The sequence below is a fragment of the Labeo rohita genome, chromosome 5 (assembly GCF_022985175.1).
Source record: "Labeo rohita strain BAU-BD-2019 chromosome 5, IGBB_LRoh.1.0, whole genome shotgun sequence".
Lineage (NCBI taxonomy): Eukaryota > Metazoa > Chordata > Actinopteri > Cypriniformes > Cyprinidae > Labeo > Labeo rohita.
This window is the reverse complement of record NC_066873.1, coordinates 4,207,897-4,226,710: the sequence shown is the minus strand read 5'-3', so window position 1 is coordinate 4,226,710 and position 18,814 is coordinate 4,207,897. Positions and strand designations below refer to the sequence as shown.

The window sequence follows — 18,814 nt, the reverse complement described above, 5'->3', positions numbered from 1 at the left end:
GCTGAAAGGGACATCCCTTTGGCCTTTATCTGGACAACCTCCTGTGCCAGGCTTTCATTCACCTTAAAGTGGCCCGCCATCTTGCAATCTCAGTGAAAATTGGAGGAATGCTGCCAGTAAAATAGGGTTTGTCATATAATTAGGGAAATAAGCTCCAGGTTCCAGATTAACACCAACTTGGGGGTATCTGTAAGTGTTCTCTAATTTTGATCAGAGTTCTTTTTCAAATAACTCATTTAGGTTTTTATACTGTGCTTTTGAACACAATTAATTACTGAAATATGCTTTAAAAAATGCTGTTGCCAATGGATATACAGATGCACTGTAAGCATGTAAGTTGTGCTGCTGCTGCTGCATGAATAGTCAGACACAAATCCTGTAGCAGATCCAGACAGGTGGAGCTGGGGAAGGTGGAGGGTTTCAAAGGAACTACAGGACCATCTTACAACAAACAGTGAACCAGACTGTTTAAATGCCGAGCAAGCAAACTCATTGGCTGCAGAATCAGCTTGTGCCATGAAGTAAATTATGTGATGGCTAGCAGATTGCATATAAATGATCTATCTGCCTATGCCATTTGGAGTTTCATGACGGAACTAGATATTTAGACCATGTGCTTCTCTGTTTTATAATCTATTAACACAATTCTTTAAACATACTGTACAACAGAATTAAATAATATAGCAACCTTCGCCACACTTTAAGCACTAACTGACAACTTACATGCACAGCAATGTGAATATTTGAACAATTGCTCATTGGTGATATGCTAATAATTGTTGGGCTTCAAAACAAAACTACAGCAAGGATTATTTCATGTGTTTGTGTGTGTGTGTGTGTGTGTATGTTTGTGAGTAAAGGAAAATACTTGCTATTGAATGTTCTGTTATGTTAGATATTTGGAAGAGTTTTCTGTTATGTTGGAGTTTGTGTGCCAATATTGTTTTGAAGAATGAAGTTTGTTCTCAGGCTGTCAGGCTTGCCAGTGCATTGAAGACCTTCTACTTACTAAGCTAAGGAAAAACACATCCAGTGCTGATGTAGAATCATTTTCAACAAACTGGAAAATGCATTTGAGTATAGCTGTTTTTAGATTTCAAATGGAAATTGTTCAGATCAAGCTGTCACTTTTGAGTACTCATGCCTATCCCTATGGAGAACCAGTTCCACTTCCTATTGCATAAAAAGACATGAGACTCCAGACGTTCTTCCTCGCACATGTGCTGAGGTGTTGAAGAAATCAGTTTCAGATCATGCCATCCTCTGCTCAGCATCCACTCTTTAACACAACTTCATCTGTGTCTTATTAATGCACAACTCTCATTGTATTCTCAACTGTGCTGATCCGGTGCAGCTGATGATATGTCATATGATGTCATGTGAGTCAGCCACTCTTGAGAGATCCACAGGCCCACCAATACGCATATGGCATAAATACATGTTGATGACATGGCATGAAATAAGTTAACATGTCAACAGAGTTGCGCTTGCAGCTTATCGGTTAAACACTGGCAGAGTTCAACATGTGAAGCTACCATCTGTTTGCACCTCTGAATCTCAGTGGTCAACTTACAGAACTTCAGAACTTGTGTTGAAGTTATAAAAGGGAGAGAGAAAAAGAAAGACAAACTAGAAGTGATTTTCTCCGATGAGTGACATTTAGTGAAAGCTTTCTATTCAGACAATACTTCTTTCAATAAAATACCTCCTTCTGGAATTTTCGATAAAAAGAATGAGACTTAATACTTGTTGGAAGACTGACCACAGATACACATCAGGACTTATGAAGTGCTTGAAGACAAGAGAAAGTAGCTATTCAAGCGACCTCCTCCAGAGAAACACCATACGCAAGCAACAATAGCATGAGTGTTTTCTGCAAAAGAATAGACAAGGTTTAGTCGCTTTCTGGGCAAATGGCAACTGATGGTTTCAAATGAGATGCCAACATCTCGGCAGGCCTCCAGCAGTTCTCGCTAAACAATTTACCTTTCAAAGAATTCCAACTCCACCAGTGCCCACACGTAGTCATATTTACGAAACCACAGCAGATTAGGTTTTCCTTGTATTTCTAGGGATTCAGCCGGGGATGATGGAACTGCAGTAATACAGTGAACACACCAACGAAGATAAATCATCTGTTGGGTCATCCCCAGTTGTTCTGGTTGAGAAGTTATGTCAATCACATGTAAAGGAGATCAACTCATAGCGGTGACTTCAGAGAGAAGCTCCAACATTTCCATAGTGCAAATCTTCCTTTGGAACATGACTTCTGGTAAACAGGGATTACTGCGGTCAGCTATGACGTCAAAAGCTCTACAGCGGTGTTTAGCACATGCACGTTCCCTATGCAACTTGCATCAGTTTACACATAATCTAGGCCAAATTCTTGTTCTTTATGGATCGTTTTGGTCCAAATCCAATTAGGAATTAGGAGGACCTTCGAGTAAACGTGAAAGAGGCCTACACACATGGTAATGCAATAGCCTTGTTCTAAAAGACCTAACACTGTCTTAAGCAAAAGAAGACAAGCTTTTGATAAGCAGAACCAAAATCTGCAAATAAAACAAGATGAAACATCTAGATCTATGCATTTGTTACGATGCAACTTTCTTATTACAAATGTACTTATCTCATAGGCTGGATAAAGCAATTTTCCAGTGAGATTAAGGACTACGGGGCATCGAATCAAACCTCTGTAATCGGTCCGTCATTAGCAGTGGAGCTGGTAGGAAGGTTGGAAGGAAGCTTCTGGAATGCCATAACCAGTGGACTTGACATGACAGAGGTGAGAGTCTTAGACCAAGGGGGACCAGGTTCCAGGAGGCTGGGGCCCCTAAAGCGGATGAGTTGGCCAGTTGTCTTGGCCTTTCTCTCGTTGGCAGGGGGGTCCTGTCAGCTCAAAGCAGGGGTGCCCTTTGAAGCCATGACAGCAAAGAGGGCCAGGTCAGGGAGAGGAATAGCAGATGGCTGGGGGTTTTCTGAAGGCCAGAGTCACACACATGCAGGGTCAACCCCCCTCTGTGATTTACTCCTATGTTCCAGAGCTTCTACTCTCTGAACAGACCTTAAGGTCCCATTATGTACGCATCCAAAACCCAAGGCTCCCAATTCAAATTAATGAGCGAATGCCAAGTGAGAGAGCGACACGGGTGACCCAAATTAGGTAGAGGTGTCAAAACATATTTACCAAAGATCAATATCTTTCTTGGATCAGAGCTGAGGTAATGAATGCATTCAACATGGGACCTCAGAATACGTGATTGTAATTGATTCAGATCTCAGAATCAACGTCACTCAGAAAACAGACTGTCAAACCCAGCTGTGAGTTGACCACAGTTTACTTGAGCCAAACCTTACCTACCTCAGATCAAAAACATGTCTGTTTTATTCAGCTACAGTACAGTGGAGAAAGAGCTCACACAATATGGGGAGGAAAAAGCCCTACAAACTTAAGAAAATAGTGAGTGGAAAAAGCGTCAGTCTGTGCCAATGTGATGCATCTGCACCGAGATGGTACACTTTTGTACATTTGTACGCCTTTGTACCTTATTTAACCCGAAAGGGTGTATTTTAGTACCTTAAAGGTAGATATCGATACCTAAAGTATACCTACGTGATACATATTATTACCTTTTAAAAAGGTACTGTCTCAGTTTTTGTACTTTTTTTGGTGAAAGTGTAATAATATGTTAATAATCTGTTAATAATTGATAGCTTAGTTGGACACTTTATATAAACATCAATCAATCCGACTGAAAGAGGTGGTCTCAGTCTTAAATAATCTGTTAAGAAAAGAAAATACTGGATATGCAAACCACACTAAACCTTTAAAGAATTTCATCCCTCTACATAATTTCTATATTAGATGCTTCAAACAACTGGTCCTGTCTTACACCCATCCCTGATCTCCTCTACTGTGATAATGGTCCTGTGCAAAGCTAAACTATGCTGGTGGTAGATAAATCTGTGATCCACACATTTCCCAAAACTATTGGACACAGTCTGCAATGTTGAGCTACTAAATCCGTGGGTGGCAAGTCAAACCCTTAATTTCACAAGCATGCTGAAGTGGCCAATACAGAAACGCTGACCAGAGACCCAGCATCTGGCCTTAAGTGGGAAAGCAATAGTATATTACTGCCCAAAACCAGAGGTGCCCGGCCGAGGCCAGAGCAACCTCAAGATGGCAGAGATGGCATTAACTGGCATTCTGATGCCAGGCACTGGACTGAAAACAACCAGCAGCTGCATCCTTCTCTTTGTTTCTTTTGGCTTCATTCGAAAATTGAAAAAGAACAGAGAGACACCACAAGATTTGAGCGGGGATTTGCTGTGCCTAATGCTGACCAGGCACATTTCGCACTCCAACTTTGAATTACGTTAGTTTTGTTCTGTGGTAAAACAGTTCCAAATCGAAGACCAGTTCCAAAGTCAATACGACGCTTTCTGGAAGAGGTAGCAAGAGTATCTAAACACTAGTCAGAACCTAAAAACATGCAACTGCAGTAAATAATTCACCAGGAAAAAAAAAAAAAAAATAAATAAATAAAAAAAAATTATATATATAATTTATAATTTTATATATATATATATATATTTTTTTTTTTTTTTTTTTTTCAAAGAAAAAAGGTTCAGTGTATTTATTGCATTAGGTACCATATGAATGAGCAATTTGAAAAGTACATTATTTATGAACCCAAAAGACTCACCTGTCCACGTATCTTCGCATCGAGTCTCTCAGCAGGATGCCCTGGGGTGCGTGAACAAACGGCGGCTGCCGTAGGAGTCGATAGTGCAGCGGCTCACATTCTCGACAGAGTGGACAGTCGGGTTTGGACGTGAGTAGAGTAGCATCAATTTCCAAATGTTGCTCCATGGTGAAAAACTGCACACCGTACACCTTCTCATGCACATCCAGCTTTATGGTCAGCGGTGTGTCACAGAACAAATTGCTGGGACCCAGAGACAGGTTGTTGCCAGCGACAGTCAATAAGATGATATTGTGGATGGCAGGCAGAACTGTTTCCTCCTGGGAGGAGAAGGTCACCCACACCGTGAGGGAGTCAGGGACCACCGGATATGCAAACTCCAGTTGTAACATGCAGCCTTGCAGAGGGCAGGGAGGAGGCACCCTTGCCAGATCCATGCCGTTATGCGGACTCCATGTACGGACACTGGGCTCGCATGCCTGCTCCACATCTGGTGGTCCTATAAGATGCAGCAAATGCATTAAAATCTAATACAGCATTTCAAAGCTATATCTAGTTTGAGAGAAGCCGTCTTTTCGATATTACTTTACCAGCTCATAACAGGGCAACTGTAAAGGCAGCTGTTTACGATATAGATAAAAAGCAATTCCTGTGATCTAGTAGAAGGGGAACTACAGTATCTTGAGGCTTACAAATTTTTCTACATTTTCTCTACATTCTACATTTTTTTCTTGTTCAGCAAAGGATATAAACCAGATTTTCTCCATGACACCCAAGCCAAGCTTTTGCAAATGAAGTACAGGCCTTAACCCCTTAGCATTCCTGTAAAATTTAACTCAGTGTGAAGTGTTTAGTTATTCAACTGAAAAACGAATGGTTACATTATTAATGACAATAAATTTGGGCTGTCAGTTGATAAAAGAGACAAAACACATACAGGGACATTTTTTGCACCAATATCTTGAATTTTAGTATATAACTAAAATTGCAGTTGTTGCCCTGCAACATATCTGTCAACAGTCAACTGTATGAAATGTAAGATGACGTACAGGCCTGGGGGTAGGGCCAGTGCGTTAATGCGTTAAAATATTTTCATGTTGTTATTTTTTTCATAACTAATTAATTAACGCCTTAAACTGACAGCCCTACAATAAATTAGCTTAAAATTATAATTGTGATTACTAATATAATAGTTGTTTGAGACACTTTCACCTATAAGCACAGAAAAGCTCGTTAACGAAACACTACTTAACCTACTGTGTTTTGCTTAGTCATGTTTTAGTAGACTAAATGTCTGGGAATTTAGTTTAAGAATTTAGTTATATTTTAGTCATGCTGCATAATGGTTAAACTAATAATGACGTATTTTGCTCAAAATTATAATCACGGTTAATGATGGAAACACTTTCACCTATAAGCATAGAAAAGCTCTGATAGGAGGATTTACAGTTTTACCATCTGGCAACCCCAAGTGCGAAAACTTGTGTAGGTCTTTTCTCTCTTTCTCTGTCTCTCTCTCTCTTTGTTTATTTTGGATAGATTATTATTATTTTTTTTTTTTGACTATTGTTTTAAACTATTTTTATTCATGATATAGTCACTGTTATCATTTAATGATGTTGGTGTCGTCTTGTTTTTGTCTCATCTTAGTTCATAGTTTTTGTTAACAAAACATCACTTACTACTTCTAAAAATTCTAGAAATATTCACACAAAGTACAAAATGACTAGACTGCACATTTCAGGAACATTGCATAATAATACCACTAAAATAAAACCAGTAACCCAGTTCTGTGCAGTATCTGAATTGAAGCAGGAACAATAAATTGTAAGGTACAGCAGAAAAAGGAGTCGTGCATAATGAGAAATGCAGCCACACACTTGATGCATAGAGTTGCATGTTGTTAAACTCCATCTTGTTCGTCCATTTCTCTTTCACATTCTCTCTCGTTTCTGTGGCAAAAGCCAGAAATCCGAGCGACCCGAGGATGAGGCCCGCACAAGGCTTTCGATTTCAGCCTGGCAATTACCTCTCATGTGCTGCAGTCCAGCCATATTTGGAGTCAACAGCAACTCATTTGACGGGGAGTGACGTACCCCAACATTCATCAAATGTGGGGAGAAGCCAGGGCACTGCAGACAGTGTGTTCTCCTGCTTTTCCTTTGTGCAATTCCAAACTGGCAACAGCAAAAGCCATTTGCTAACCTCATTTCTGGGCAGTGCACAAAATTCCAGTGTTTAATCAACTGAGCAACTGAGTTTTTGGCTTTCCAGGCCACATCATCTCAACACGTTTATTATTGTGAGTATGTGTGTGGCCAGAATAGAAGTAAACATACGATAAAAATGTCTTCGATACCGCAGGTTTACGTTCTCACCTCGCTTACGCTGCATTTGAGCGGCCGCAGAACTTTTTAAGATGCGTGCGTATCTTCTTGCAAACATACAAGTTTAAAAAAAAGAAAAGAGTGCTTAAACAGCTGTAATGAATGTATTCATCAGGTAGTCATTTCATACAATGAATAGCTGTCATCTTTTATCTAAATGACTCCATGGTGGACTAATAACCCTGTCCCAGAGGTATTGGAGTCAGGGTTCAGCCGCAACAGGAGCGGTGGGCTGGTTTTCAAGGTGACCTGACAATTCGCCCATGAATTAGTGCCTTGCATTTTCACTTGATTAGCTAATACCATTGGGGTATTAGCTTGTCTAGGAAAGTGCTCATTCATGGAAAAAAGGGAAAGTGAGGGGGTTGGTGTTGGTATGGCTGAAAACGTCCCGCTTAAGGTAATTGCGGTACGTTGAACTTTGAGCGCAGGTCTGCTCTAGTGAGCCTCACTGTGCGATGTAGAAATGGGGCTAGTGAAAAACAGCTGAGCTCAAGATGGGTAAAAACAGTAAAACAGGTTCAGATTGAAGTGAGCTGCATCTTCCCTAAAGCCCTTGTGACTTATGATGACCAGGGGTATTAAACTAAAACTATAATACATTATTATTTTTTACAAAATAATTTATTTCTCACATTCATTTTCATTAACTTCCAACAGAAGATTCAATAAAAATGAAATAAAAAAATTAACAACAACAGCAACAACAACAACAACAAGACTGAGGTAATTTAGACCATCTAGCTCCAAAAAAAAACAAAACAAAAAAAAACAGTCAGCATACATTTGGCAGATGGTCTTATGCAAAACGACTTGCATTGCATTCATGGTATACATTTCATCATTTTATGCATTCCCTGGGAATTGAACCTACAACATCAGAGTTTTTAGCACCATGCTAACACACTGTTTACAAAATGCGAGGAAATCTGACTTATCTGCTCTGTTGTCATTATACTTTTTTTTTTTTTTTTATTGCTCCTTAAGAAGTTTCGCTTAAGTTTACTGTCTTGGAAAGAGGTTGAAAATAAGGATGTAGTCAGCTGACAACAAACACTGGTCCTCATTAATTATATTACACAAACTGCTATGACTTTAATGTGACTGTTCATCACACAACACAAAGCCATCATATCCCGTCAGAAGCCTTGGAATATACCCTGTATGAAATAGCTGTGCGTGTTTTTTTGGAGCTTGGCGGTATAAATCACCAACTACTATAAATGAATGAGAAACAGAAGCTCAGACATTCTTTTTGTTTTTCATGGAAACAAGAAAATATAAAGGACTAGAACTTGGAAATAGAACTTCATATGTCTACCTATGTTTCTGCAAAACTCAAAAAAACATACCTTATATGTACAAATTGCTGCAGTTTCTACTTGAAATGAACACTAGATGCTGTAAAACTTTGTATGTTGAGTTCAGAACTATTTTAACATGCTGCAAGATTTGAAAAAACTTTTGAACATTAACGTCACATATACAGCTTCATATGTATAGGTTTTCTAATGAGGTAGGTTTGTTTGGTAGCGCCGTTCACCTTTATTTCGCACCTATTTCTCCCTCAGTGCCACTCTGATAAATGCACTGAACTTACTCAGATATAAGGACTGGGTATTCTTGTTTCTGTGTTTTGCTCCATCTCCCACAAAGTTAAGCATGCAAGCCTGACCACAAGCATGGATGACATTGACTGCAAGCACGGCTGGACAAATTTGATGCATGCACACTGCAAAGTGAACCCTTCTTTTTGAGCGTTCAATCGCTTGCACATGCACCTACAAAAATCAGGATGCACACAGATGGTGTCATGTGCAATGTCTACAAAATGGAGAGGAAGCACAAGCATAGAGAAGAAGCAGCACAGCCTCTTTGTACTTTATAAAACATGCCTTAACATCTGGCCAGACTGTTCCATAATGTATATTTACCAGATGTAGACATTTAGTCACTGAAAGATGAGGCTTTCGAGCTGTTCCTTTCACTATTCAATCTCTTGGTCGGCCCAACCAACCCTTCGGTCGGCTGGTTTGCATTCTTTGCCTGCAAACCACGTGTGATTTTCTGTAGCCTCAAGTGCCAAGAGTGGGTTGTATGGTTTCCCCAATCTGCAGTTGTTTTTCCCCCCTCTAACTTTCTCTTGTGCTTTTTTTTTTCTCTGTCTGCTATAATTCTCCTGGCTGTAAAGATTTACGAGAGAGGTACTCCAACTTGTGTAGGCTGCGAATACAAACAGCAGGAGTGTCTTGAGGACATCAGCCACAAACCCTGTGAACTCCACGGCCGGCAGGTGGAGTGGCAATGCCGTCGGGAAGAAGCGGCAGAAGAGGGTGGACGCTGAAACGCCATCCCTGGCCGAGAAGCGCAAACAAACAGATCGCCAAGCAGCTGTGCCGGGCTCTTCGGGGCATGTCACGCAGGATGAATACTAGCGTAAGAGGGGCGCGTTAAAGGGGACTGTGATTAACGGGGCATCATTCCAAGAGGGAAAACAGAGAGCCGTTTACACGCTGGAGCAGCGGCAAGCCCAGGCATGTCTCCGTAACACTGCAACAAGTGCGGAGTGCGGCATGTATTAATGTTTATGTGAGAGAGCGCGTATGTTTATTTTTAAGAGTGCGTGTGCGCTGCCTAAACAGAGAGTGTCATATCAGGGAAATTATGAATGGTCTGTCTCCAACTGTAGAACATTTAGTGAAAATGATGGGTTCTGAAGTGAAGTGCTCTCTGATAATAAGGTTAACAGCAATCTCTGACCCGTATCCATCACTGTCTGCGTGAGTTCATTATCATCAAAGCAGGTCTTTGAAGAGGAAACACTCCTCCAATTGATAATGAGCCTTTCCTTCTGCTAGAGATATAAATCAAAACTGGAAGACAACGTCTCACCAAAAAGGCATGAACGAACCTGCGTCCTGACCGTGGGAAGCGTTTTAATTGTAAGGGATCGAGGCACCAAGCCACAAGCATAATGCTTTTGAAACAGCCTTGACCACAAAAACATATACGCCATATATCACCGGGCCAAAAATCCCACAAAAAGCTCCGATTTGCAGAGTAAGAGCATTCCTCCAAGATGCGAGTCGAACTAACTGACACGATGCTATTTTATGCCAGCCACGCTCACAAACAATAATTAATAAAGCAGCTGTCTGCGAATTCTGGAGCAGCACAGCTGTGTAGACTATTTATAAAGGAAAAAAATCCCACCGCCAGCTAACTGTTCACTTTGCTGTTCACAGTTACTCTGAGAACAAGTATAAGACATACTGAAAGGCAAAGAAAAAAAAAGTAAATAGATGAAAAAATGCCAATTTTGAGGGATGCATTCATTCATCCAAAAATAAAAGTGTTGCTGGAGAAGAGACAAGACGCTTTGACAAGATCAGTGTGAGGAGCCAGCATACAATGCCCTGACAAGGCGAGGATTCATTTAAAATATACATAAATAAAATCCTTCTTTTCTAAACCTAAACTTGACAAGGGCACTGTTATAAACACAGTGAAGAAGAAACAGAAACAGGCGATCGTCTATGTAAGCAGATGCATATGGAAGTGGCTTAGGACTGTGAAGCTTTGGCATCTATGTTTTGATCATCAGTCTAAATCTAAATCCTGGACGTAGTCTTTTACAAAAACGTACATCATACAACAAATTATTCCGGGGGCCATAAAAGTTTTGTGAAAATGATCAAAAATGCTACGGGGAAGGAGTTAAAATTGAGTGTGTGGTTATGGCTTCTATCAACAAAGAGTAGTGGTACTATGCTAACCAGCCAAACAATGACCCCTTGGTTCACATCGAAACAGTGACTCAGTGGTGTAAATTTTTTGAGAGACCTGTTTGAAAACAGTCATTGGGCGTCATTTATGTTATATGAGTAGAGCAAATTTTGGTAAAAATTGTTTGTAAAAACCCTTGATTGAACTGTTTATATAGAATGTTAGCTTGGGATGCTTGCCCAATATTTGCCCATTTTCCTATGTATTTGAGTTCTCGAAACAACAAAAACATTTGACATGTGATGTGAAGTAAATCTACAGTCCTGGATATCCTACTATACCAGGAGAATATGAAATGAGAATCTCACTCTTGGGATGCAAATTCGTCATGACAACAGACAACAAACATTTCCTTTGGGATGCTGCCGTCATGAACTCAAGAGACTTTTGCAACCGCATGCTTCTGACCAGGAGAGCCTGCACACTCGTTTGACTCTGCTAAGAAAGTATCCCGCTGAGACGAATGGGGCTTTTAGTAATGAGTTTCAATGGGCCAGATACATTGAGGTTTTCTATTCTGGTTGCAGAGACAGTTCAGTATTACGAACGCTGGACCAGAAATTCACACAAGCGTCTGTCCGGGGACATGCACAGACCACAAATATTTTCTCAAGGCTTTCGCTTGAGTCTAAATCACACTTATCCGGAATGCAGACAGTAGACGAGTTAATCACCTCTATGACACATTTTCTATATCGGGATAGTTGAAAAATGTGTAATATTCAGGCACTTTTGGCACTTGCATCTCAGACACAACACATGCAACAGCCTGTGATGCAGTCGGTACGTCGATTCTCTAAAGAAGCATTGACTGGGTGCAGGACTAGCCAATGGCAAACAAGTGTGTTTAGAAGAAAAGATGTGACAGAGGAGGCACGAAAAAACTCACCCTCTGCTTCTCTGGGGCTCCAGTGGCCAGACGGGGAGCAGGGGCGCGGAGATGAAGAATTGGAGGCGTACTGCAGGAGGACGCGACCCTCTGTGCATTTATCACATACTGATCCCACTTCTCTAGGAAACCAACAGAAACAGACAAAATGCAACTTAGATACGGCAAATTCAAGTGGATGGCAAGTTAGATGGGAATTGACAATGTGGGGCTTTATTTTTTAAAAGAAAGAAAAAAAAAACCTGTAACGTACACCTGAGTGGGAGAAACCACCCAAATATATCAAAAATAGAACGTGTTGATAATATTGAGTTCACTGAGTTTAGTGTAGCCAAGATTTGTGTATATATAGAATTGAATCTGAACAATTAAATTGACCCTATATGTAACTAATAAGCCATGAATAATACCTTTGTACTGCACCACTACTTGTTGGAAAAAACAGGTTGTTCTAGGAAAAAAAAAACTACTGTACGCTGTTGAAAACAGTTTTGCTTCTGTCACACTATTTAAAAACGTTACTCCCCGAGACTGCTCTGGTGTGAGAATTCCCTTATCAGCTCCAATGACTCATTAAGCACTTTTGCCAGAGGGCAACGACAAATCTGGTTGCTGCTTAAGCCGTCAGACTGTGGTGTTAGAATGCTATAGGGATATACAGTAAACAATGTCACATGGTCCAAGTGGAGAGTTTGAGAGCAACATGTCTCAACATGCTTCTTCTGTGGGGATTCCCCTGCCGCTTGCCTCAGTGAATTCCACCTGTCTCTCACATAGCGGTCCCTCGCGGACTGTCTGCAGGCCCACAAATAAATGTCCCAGACTGCAATCAGCTCGACGACAACAAATGCAAACTAACAAAGAGACTGAACCCAACAAAGTTCCACAGGTCTGAGTCATGAAATGTGGATATTCCAGAGCCAACAAGATGATTTTGGAAGGCTATGCGAACAATTTCACTGTATCTACGACGCAGCCGGTTAAACACAGTTTAGAAATAGCACCATTAATTGATAGCATGTGTTAGCGATTTGGCAGACGCTGAGAATTCTCAGTTGTTTTGCACTTCCTCCAATCTATCCTCTGACTGTACTCAAAAAAATGATTACAAAATATCTCTGACTTCTCCTCTTTCAATATTTACTAAACAGAACATGCTTAGACATGTCTCTTCTCTGCCTACATCCACATTTGTATTGCATGACTTTTCATATATGAGATTGGATCTCTCATATACTCATGTGTATTTTACTACATATGTCTGTAAAAATAGTCCCCCGGGTATGTACTATGCCATCGCAACCTCAGTTCACCTGTCATAGAAGTGGCCAGAGATGGGTGGAAACCACTCCACAGTAATGGAATCTTGTCCCTGTTCTACCACTTGGGGTGCCATGGGGACTGGAGGGGGCCGGTAGTCAGGTTGCCAGGTCTGGTAGATGAGGTCAAGGTAGCAGTGCATGCGAGCCACTTGGTTAAGTGTAAAGGAATCGGTGCAGTCGTCATCTGGGGAAAAAAATGGAACTTAAGCTGGCCTAGTTTCTGATAGATCTATAGCATATTAAAAGGCATTCTTGTTTAGGAGGTCAAAGACCAATGTAAAAATCAATCGATGGTTTTTATTTTGACAGTTGGGAGTTTGAGGTGACATAGGTAAACACTACTGTTCAGCAAAAAACAAAGCTGTGATAAAGCTGAAAAATGAATGAATAAATAAATAAACAAGGTGGCAAATTTATTCAAAACTCCCAAAATCACATAATTTAAAATATGTAAATATATCATAAAAATACCAATTATAATCTAAACAAAGTGTGAAATTAACAAACCACACACACACACACACACACACACACACACATACATACATACATACATACATACATGATATATATAAAAAAGTGTTAAGATGCAAAAGCCTCTAAATCCATCTGATGTTTTTCTTTAAAATTAGCTTTTCTTCCTGGCTACTTTGTATAGGTTTCTATGTAAGTACTGGTACTTCTGATTGGGCTGAGGCTGGAATTTATTGAGTTTGAAGTAAAAGTATTTGATGGACGTATACTATGTGTCAGGAGCATTCACTCAGTATCATTATCTAATTTTTGACCGAGATGGCTTTTAGCTGGTTTTGCATCTGAACTCTTCATACATATATGTCTTTTTGTCTTTTTGGTCACACTTAATAAATAAATTCATAATTTGCTGCTTATTAATAGTCCATAACTTAGTAGTTAAGTTTAGCTACGGAGTAAGATTAAGGGCTTTATAAGTACTAATAAACAGCCAATATGCTAGTAATAGGCATGCTAATAAGCAACTAGTTAATAGTGAGAATTGGTCCTTAAACTAAAGTGTTATTGTCTTTTCTAGTCAAGATTAAATAGAATTTTAGAGCAGAACAGAATAGAGTTTCCTTAGATATTGTCTTACCTGCATAACTCATGTAATTATTAAAGGGCGTGTGAACAAAATTGCGGTTGCCACATGTTTCGTTGCCAGGCTCAGGGTCTCTGCAGTGCTTGTATTTGGGTGTGGGATTGGTATCGGCACACAGATCTCCCGTTTCCAGCGACGGCTCGGTCTCTAAACAGGCATCGTTGCAGGACTCGATCTCCGAAATACCCCTGAACACATGGTACAGTCCCAGACTGTGACCGATCTCATGGATCATGGTATGAGTGTGGCCAAATGTCCCGTAGAAAGACGGATTCAGAACTATGCCACCTTAGAAAAGAGGACGAATGTACGTGTGCTTAAATATTCAGGATTGTTTCTTGTCACTTGTTGATGATAAGTAGGTAATGCAATGCAGTTTGAAAATACAAATGTATAAGTCAAAGAAACTTGAGTTTAGTTTTTGAAGAGCACTGTTTCCCAAGCCTCTTATTGATTAATTGGAATAAGTGAAATGAAAGCTGCATTCAAACTGTCAACCAAATCCATTTTTTTCACTAGTATCTAGTACAGACTGGATCTTGCTGAATGCACATAAACAGAAAAAAAAAAAAAAAAAAAAAAAAAAAAAATCTCATATTTTGGGATGCAGTTTGAGGCTCTTTAACTTTTTTTCTTTACTTCCAATTGACCTGATTAACAACGTTCTCCTAGAGAATGGACATGCAACAGAACATCAGGTTCGGCCATGTTCTTATTCAATACTTTTAAGAACTAATACGACAGCTACTCAAATAATCAGAAAATCAAACTGTGCACTATGTCTTGCAGAGTAAATGCAGCTAAAATGTACTGTAATTTTGGTCATGTTCCTTTGCATACTCTTCACATCATTGAATCATTTATGCTTCCCCTAAGACTTGAGAATAGCAACCACTGAAAGAAGGTAAAGGAACGGAGTGTGACAGAGTAAGACTTAATTGACTGCAGTTCAGATTCTAGACCTGAATTGGACCTGGACTGCTTTATGCAGTAATTTCTATACCTAGATGTGTCAGTGCCTCCTTATCCCATGGCCAGGTAGCGACTCCAGCCAGGTCTTCATCTGAGGAATTGGCGAAGAAGATACTGAGATGCGTTGAACCATCCAGCTTGAGGATCTCTTTTAGCTCCTTCACGTCCAGATAGGCCCTGGGCAACAGACGGAGACACTTGGTGAAAATGAGCATGATGTCTATAATGTTCACAGAACAAACACTTATGTGTTTTAAGTTATTGTAAAATATTTTTTCTCCATATACTCTGTGGAGTGTAAATACCAAGCATATTTATAACTTGGGTCAACCAAAACTCAACCGTCACGTTGCATGATAGAGTGCTGCCCAAAAGTTGATTAACTCCAACATTAGTGGACTTCATTTATTTGGTAGCCACTGCTTATTTGATCTACATTCCCTCCAGTACAAAGCTGGTGGAAAACTACAGAGAATGAAGCAGGATAGCTACTCTTGAAATAGAAACTCTTAAAACGATTTCTGTTTACACAATTCTGAGCTTTGAATAGAGACACCATGGATCCATAATGATATTCAAGACTTAAAGTCCTGTTTTAGATAATGCAAATCTTGGCTCTTGGCCCTTCATTCTAAAAGTTGAAATTATCACTATAATTATCACTATATTGCCAAATCTATGCATACAAGAGCAATGAGCACTCTCTCTACTGTGCCAGCGAAGAAGCTGTCCAGCAACTGTTAACATCACTCTCAAGAATCCATTACAACCATGTTCTCTCTTTCCCCAGTCTGGTCCACATTAGTGTTTTTAACAGCGAGCTAGGAGAGCAAAGCAGGTGTGTGAATGTAAGTGTCTTTCCAGAGACAGGTGCTTTTATGAGCATGTAGCTCCTTTAACTCGACGTGCTAAGAGCCGTTTCACACCAGAGCACTCCATTAGGGCAAAACCATTAACGTCCGTTAGGTTTATAGGCTCCATTGGCACTTAGAGTTCACACGACTGTAAAGCACCTGATGAAGGACCTCCCTTAGGTGACCCGTGTGACAGCTCAGGAAACCCCATTCATCAATGAACCCAACGCAGACAATAGCCAAGGGAAAAGCATGGGCGTTGCGACAGGGGCAGATGATAACGTAGCACGGCCTTTCACCTGTGACTAATCTCTGGACCAAAGCCATGACAGACATTCTTCTTATTGCACATCTACAACGTGCCCAAAACGGGTGGACATCCAAAGTAAGGCATGAATTAATGCATACAGCATGTGTACATGGTGAGGATTCACACAAACATTTAATTTTCAGCTTGGGGTTAACCACAACTGTGTCCAAGGTATACGCCCTCAGATCTGATCAGTGATCTTGTGAAGGTAAAAACACAAATCTCTCTTTACAGATGGGCTGTTGCTTGCAAAAACAATGTGGCACTGTATACATTCTTCAGAAAGCATGGAGAAATAACTTAAAACACATGTCTAAAACATGTACGACAACATAAGCTGATATCATTCACATTTTTCAGAGACTCCGACCCGATGTCTCCTGTTAGCTAGATTTCCAAACAAGCAAAGTGGTAACAGGCTCTGGGTCTACAAAAATAAACGTCCGACCACACAGCCATTGTTGTGCCACGCATGTAGCGCAGTGTTCATCCAGAATTCCACAATTAAGAAGGAATGTTGATGAATGTTTGCGGTGCAGCCATCAGTGTGTCTCCCTAGACGTCCCATAATCAAAACAAAATAAACAACCACTTGGGGAGCTTATCTGAAAATTCCTCTTCTATTCTCACTCTAATCTTTCTAAACCATCTTTCATCCATCAGTTGCAATATTTCCATTGAAAGCTCAGGTTTGGCCAACTGCTGATTTCTGTTACTGGATAGGATATCCAGTGATAAACAGTCTCTTGATGATTGCAATGGGATAATATTTGGGAGAAACCACCTGTGTGTTTTTCGTGACTGATGTCACCTCATAGCCCGCACGCAGAGTCATTTGAAGAGCTTTAGGAATACTATTGGATGCAAATCTGCGGCCTGGAAAGCGTTCAAAACGGCTAATAGAAAACATCGCTTTCCCTTGAAAGAGGAGCTCAATTAAGGCGTGCGGAAGAAATTCAAGGACAATACTGGAATACTGGGATGAATCACACAGATCAAAACAAGGACGTAAAAAGGTTGTTTTCACTTATCGATTCATTCAGTATTTTCTCTCGACTTGGAATGTTTAAACTTTTCTCATGAACCTTCGTGCGCTTCTGTAAACAAACGTTTATGAATACATTTCGAAAACAAAATTGTTGCTTGGAGACCAGTCTAAACAAGAATCAAACAGGATTCCTTGAAATGTTGGCTTTTACTTTGTAGTCCAGCCAACTAAAACAAAAGCCACCAAAAACTACTTCTTAAGGCAATAAATCCTCCATAAAACAAATCTCATAGTTTAGGATTACTATAGTACGTGTGTCCTTGGGGCTATACCTGTTTTTGTGAGACACAGCTACCTTTCATATAGTCCAAAAGTTAAACCAGACCTTATCCATTGGTTGAATTGTAAACATGTTGTGATTTCCGTCCAATGGCCTCAGGTACTCAGACTTAGAAATCCAATTTCCTTTTACTCTTTTTCGCCTTTTGCTGAAAATACTGTTTAAAACAAGCTGCCACACAACAGGCCATAACAGTTCCTGTTGCGGGATCCTTGATAAAAACATTTTTTCTTGATTGCTCATGAAAAGCTAGAAGAGAAGATTCCACTGCAATAACTGAAGAGCTGTGTGAGACAGTAACAATCCACAATTGCCTTCACAGGTTACCTAGAACAGTGGTTCTCAACTCCAGTCCTCGTGGCCCACTGCTCTGCACATTTCATGCGTTTCTGAATCTGACACACTTAGTTCAGTTAATGGAACTTTCTCCTAATGAGCTGATGATCTGAATCAGGTGCGTTAAATGAGGGAAACATACAAAATGTGTAGAGCAGTGGGCCCCAAGGACTGGAGTTGAGAACCACTGACCTAGAGCTGTCCCAGGGATCCTCCATCACTCCACATTTTGGTTGTCTCACTCATCTGGCACACCTGATTTAACTCATCAGTTCATTAGTAAACTGCAAGACCTGAATTGGGTGTGGTCGATAAGGGAGACATCCAAAATGTGCAGTGGTGGGGGTCTCCAAGACAGGTTTGAGAAGCACTGGCCTGGAGCAGGAGTAACTATCCCTGCTTCTGAGGGGCTACCCGCACACTTTAGTTCCAAGCCTGCTCCAACACACCTGGCTGTTGTTTAGAGTAATCCTGAAGACCGTGATTAACAGGTTCAGATGTGTTTGACTGAGGCTGGAGCTAAACTCTGCAGAATAGCAGTCCTACAGGAGCACGGTTGGCTACCCCTGACCTATAGAAACACGGCGACTATCCAAGCCTCCCTCTTTTAACAAACCTCAAATGCTACTGAAATGTGGAGATGGATCCATTTCAAAGAGAAAGCTTAATCTTTAGAAATTAAAATACTACACAGGACACAATGTTGGCCAATTTTCCTCTGTCCCAGGAATGCCCAATCCTGCTCCTGCAGAACCACCTTCCAGAGTTTAGCTCTAGCCTTAAACACACCTGAACCAGCTAATC

The 18,814-nt window shown here is 40.5% G+C and overlaps 1 protein-coding gene across 2 annotated transcripts in view; it reads right to left on the bottom strand.

Moving 5' to 3' along the window:
- pappaa (pregnancy-associated plasma protein A, pappalysin 1a) overlaps nucleotides 1-18,814 on the bottom strand; it is an 88,595-nt gene that overhangs the window by 63,452 nt on the left and 6,329 nt on the right. For both annotated transcript variants that reach the window (XM_051110579.1, XM_051110580.1), the window contains exons 4-8: nucleotides 15,214-15,359; nucleotides 14,205-14,498; nucleotides 13,085-13,277; nucleotides 11,772-11,893; nucleotides 4,710-5,208 (exon numbers count right to left, since the gene is read on the bottom strand). In XM_051110579.1, the coding sequence (XP_050966536.1) occupies nucleotides 4,710-5,208; nucleotides 11,772-11,893; nucleotides 13,085-13,277; nucleotides 14,205-14,498; nucleotides 15,214-15,359 (1,254 nt within the window). The remainder of the gene's footprint in view (nucleotides 1-4,709; nucleotides 5,209-11,771; nucleotides 11,894-13,084; nucleotides 13,278-14,204; nucleotides 14,499-15,213; nucleotides 15,360-18,814) is intronic.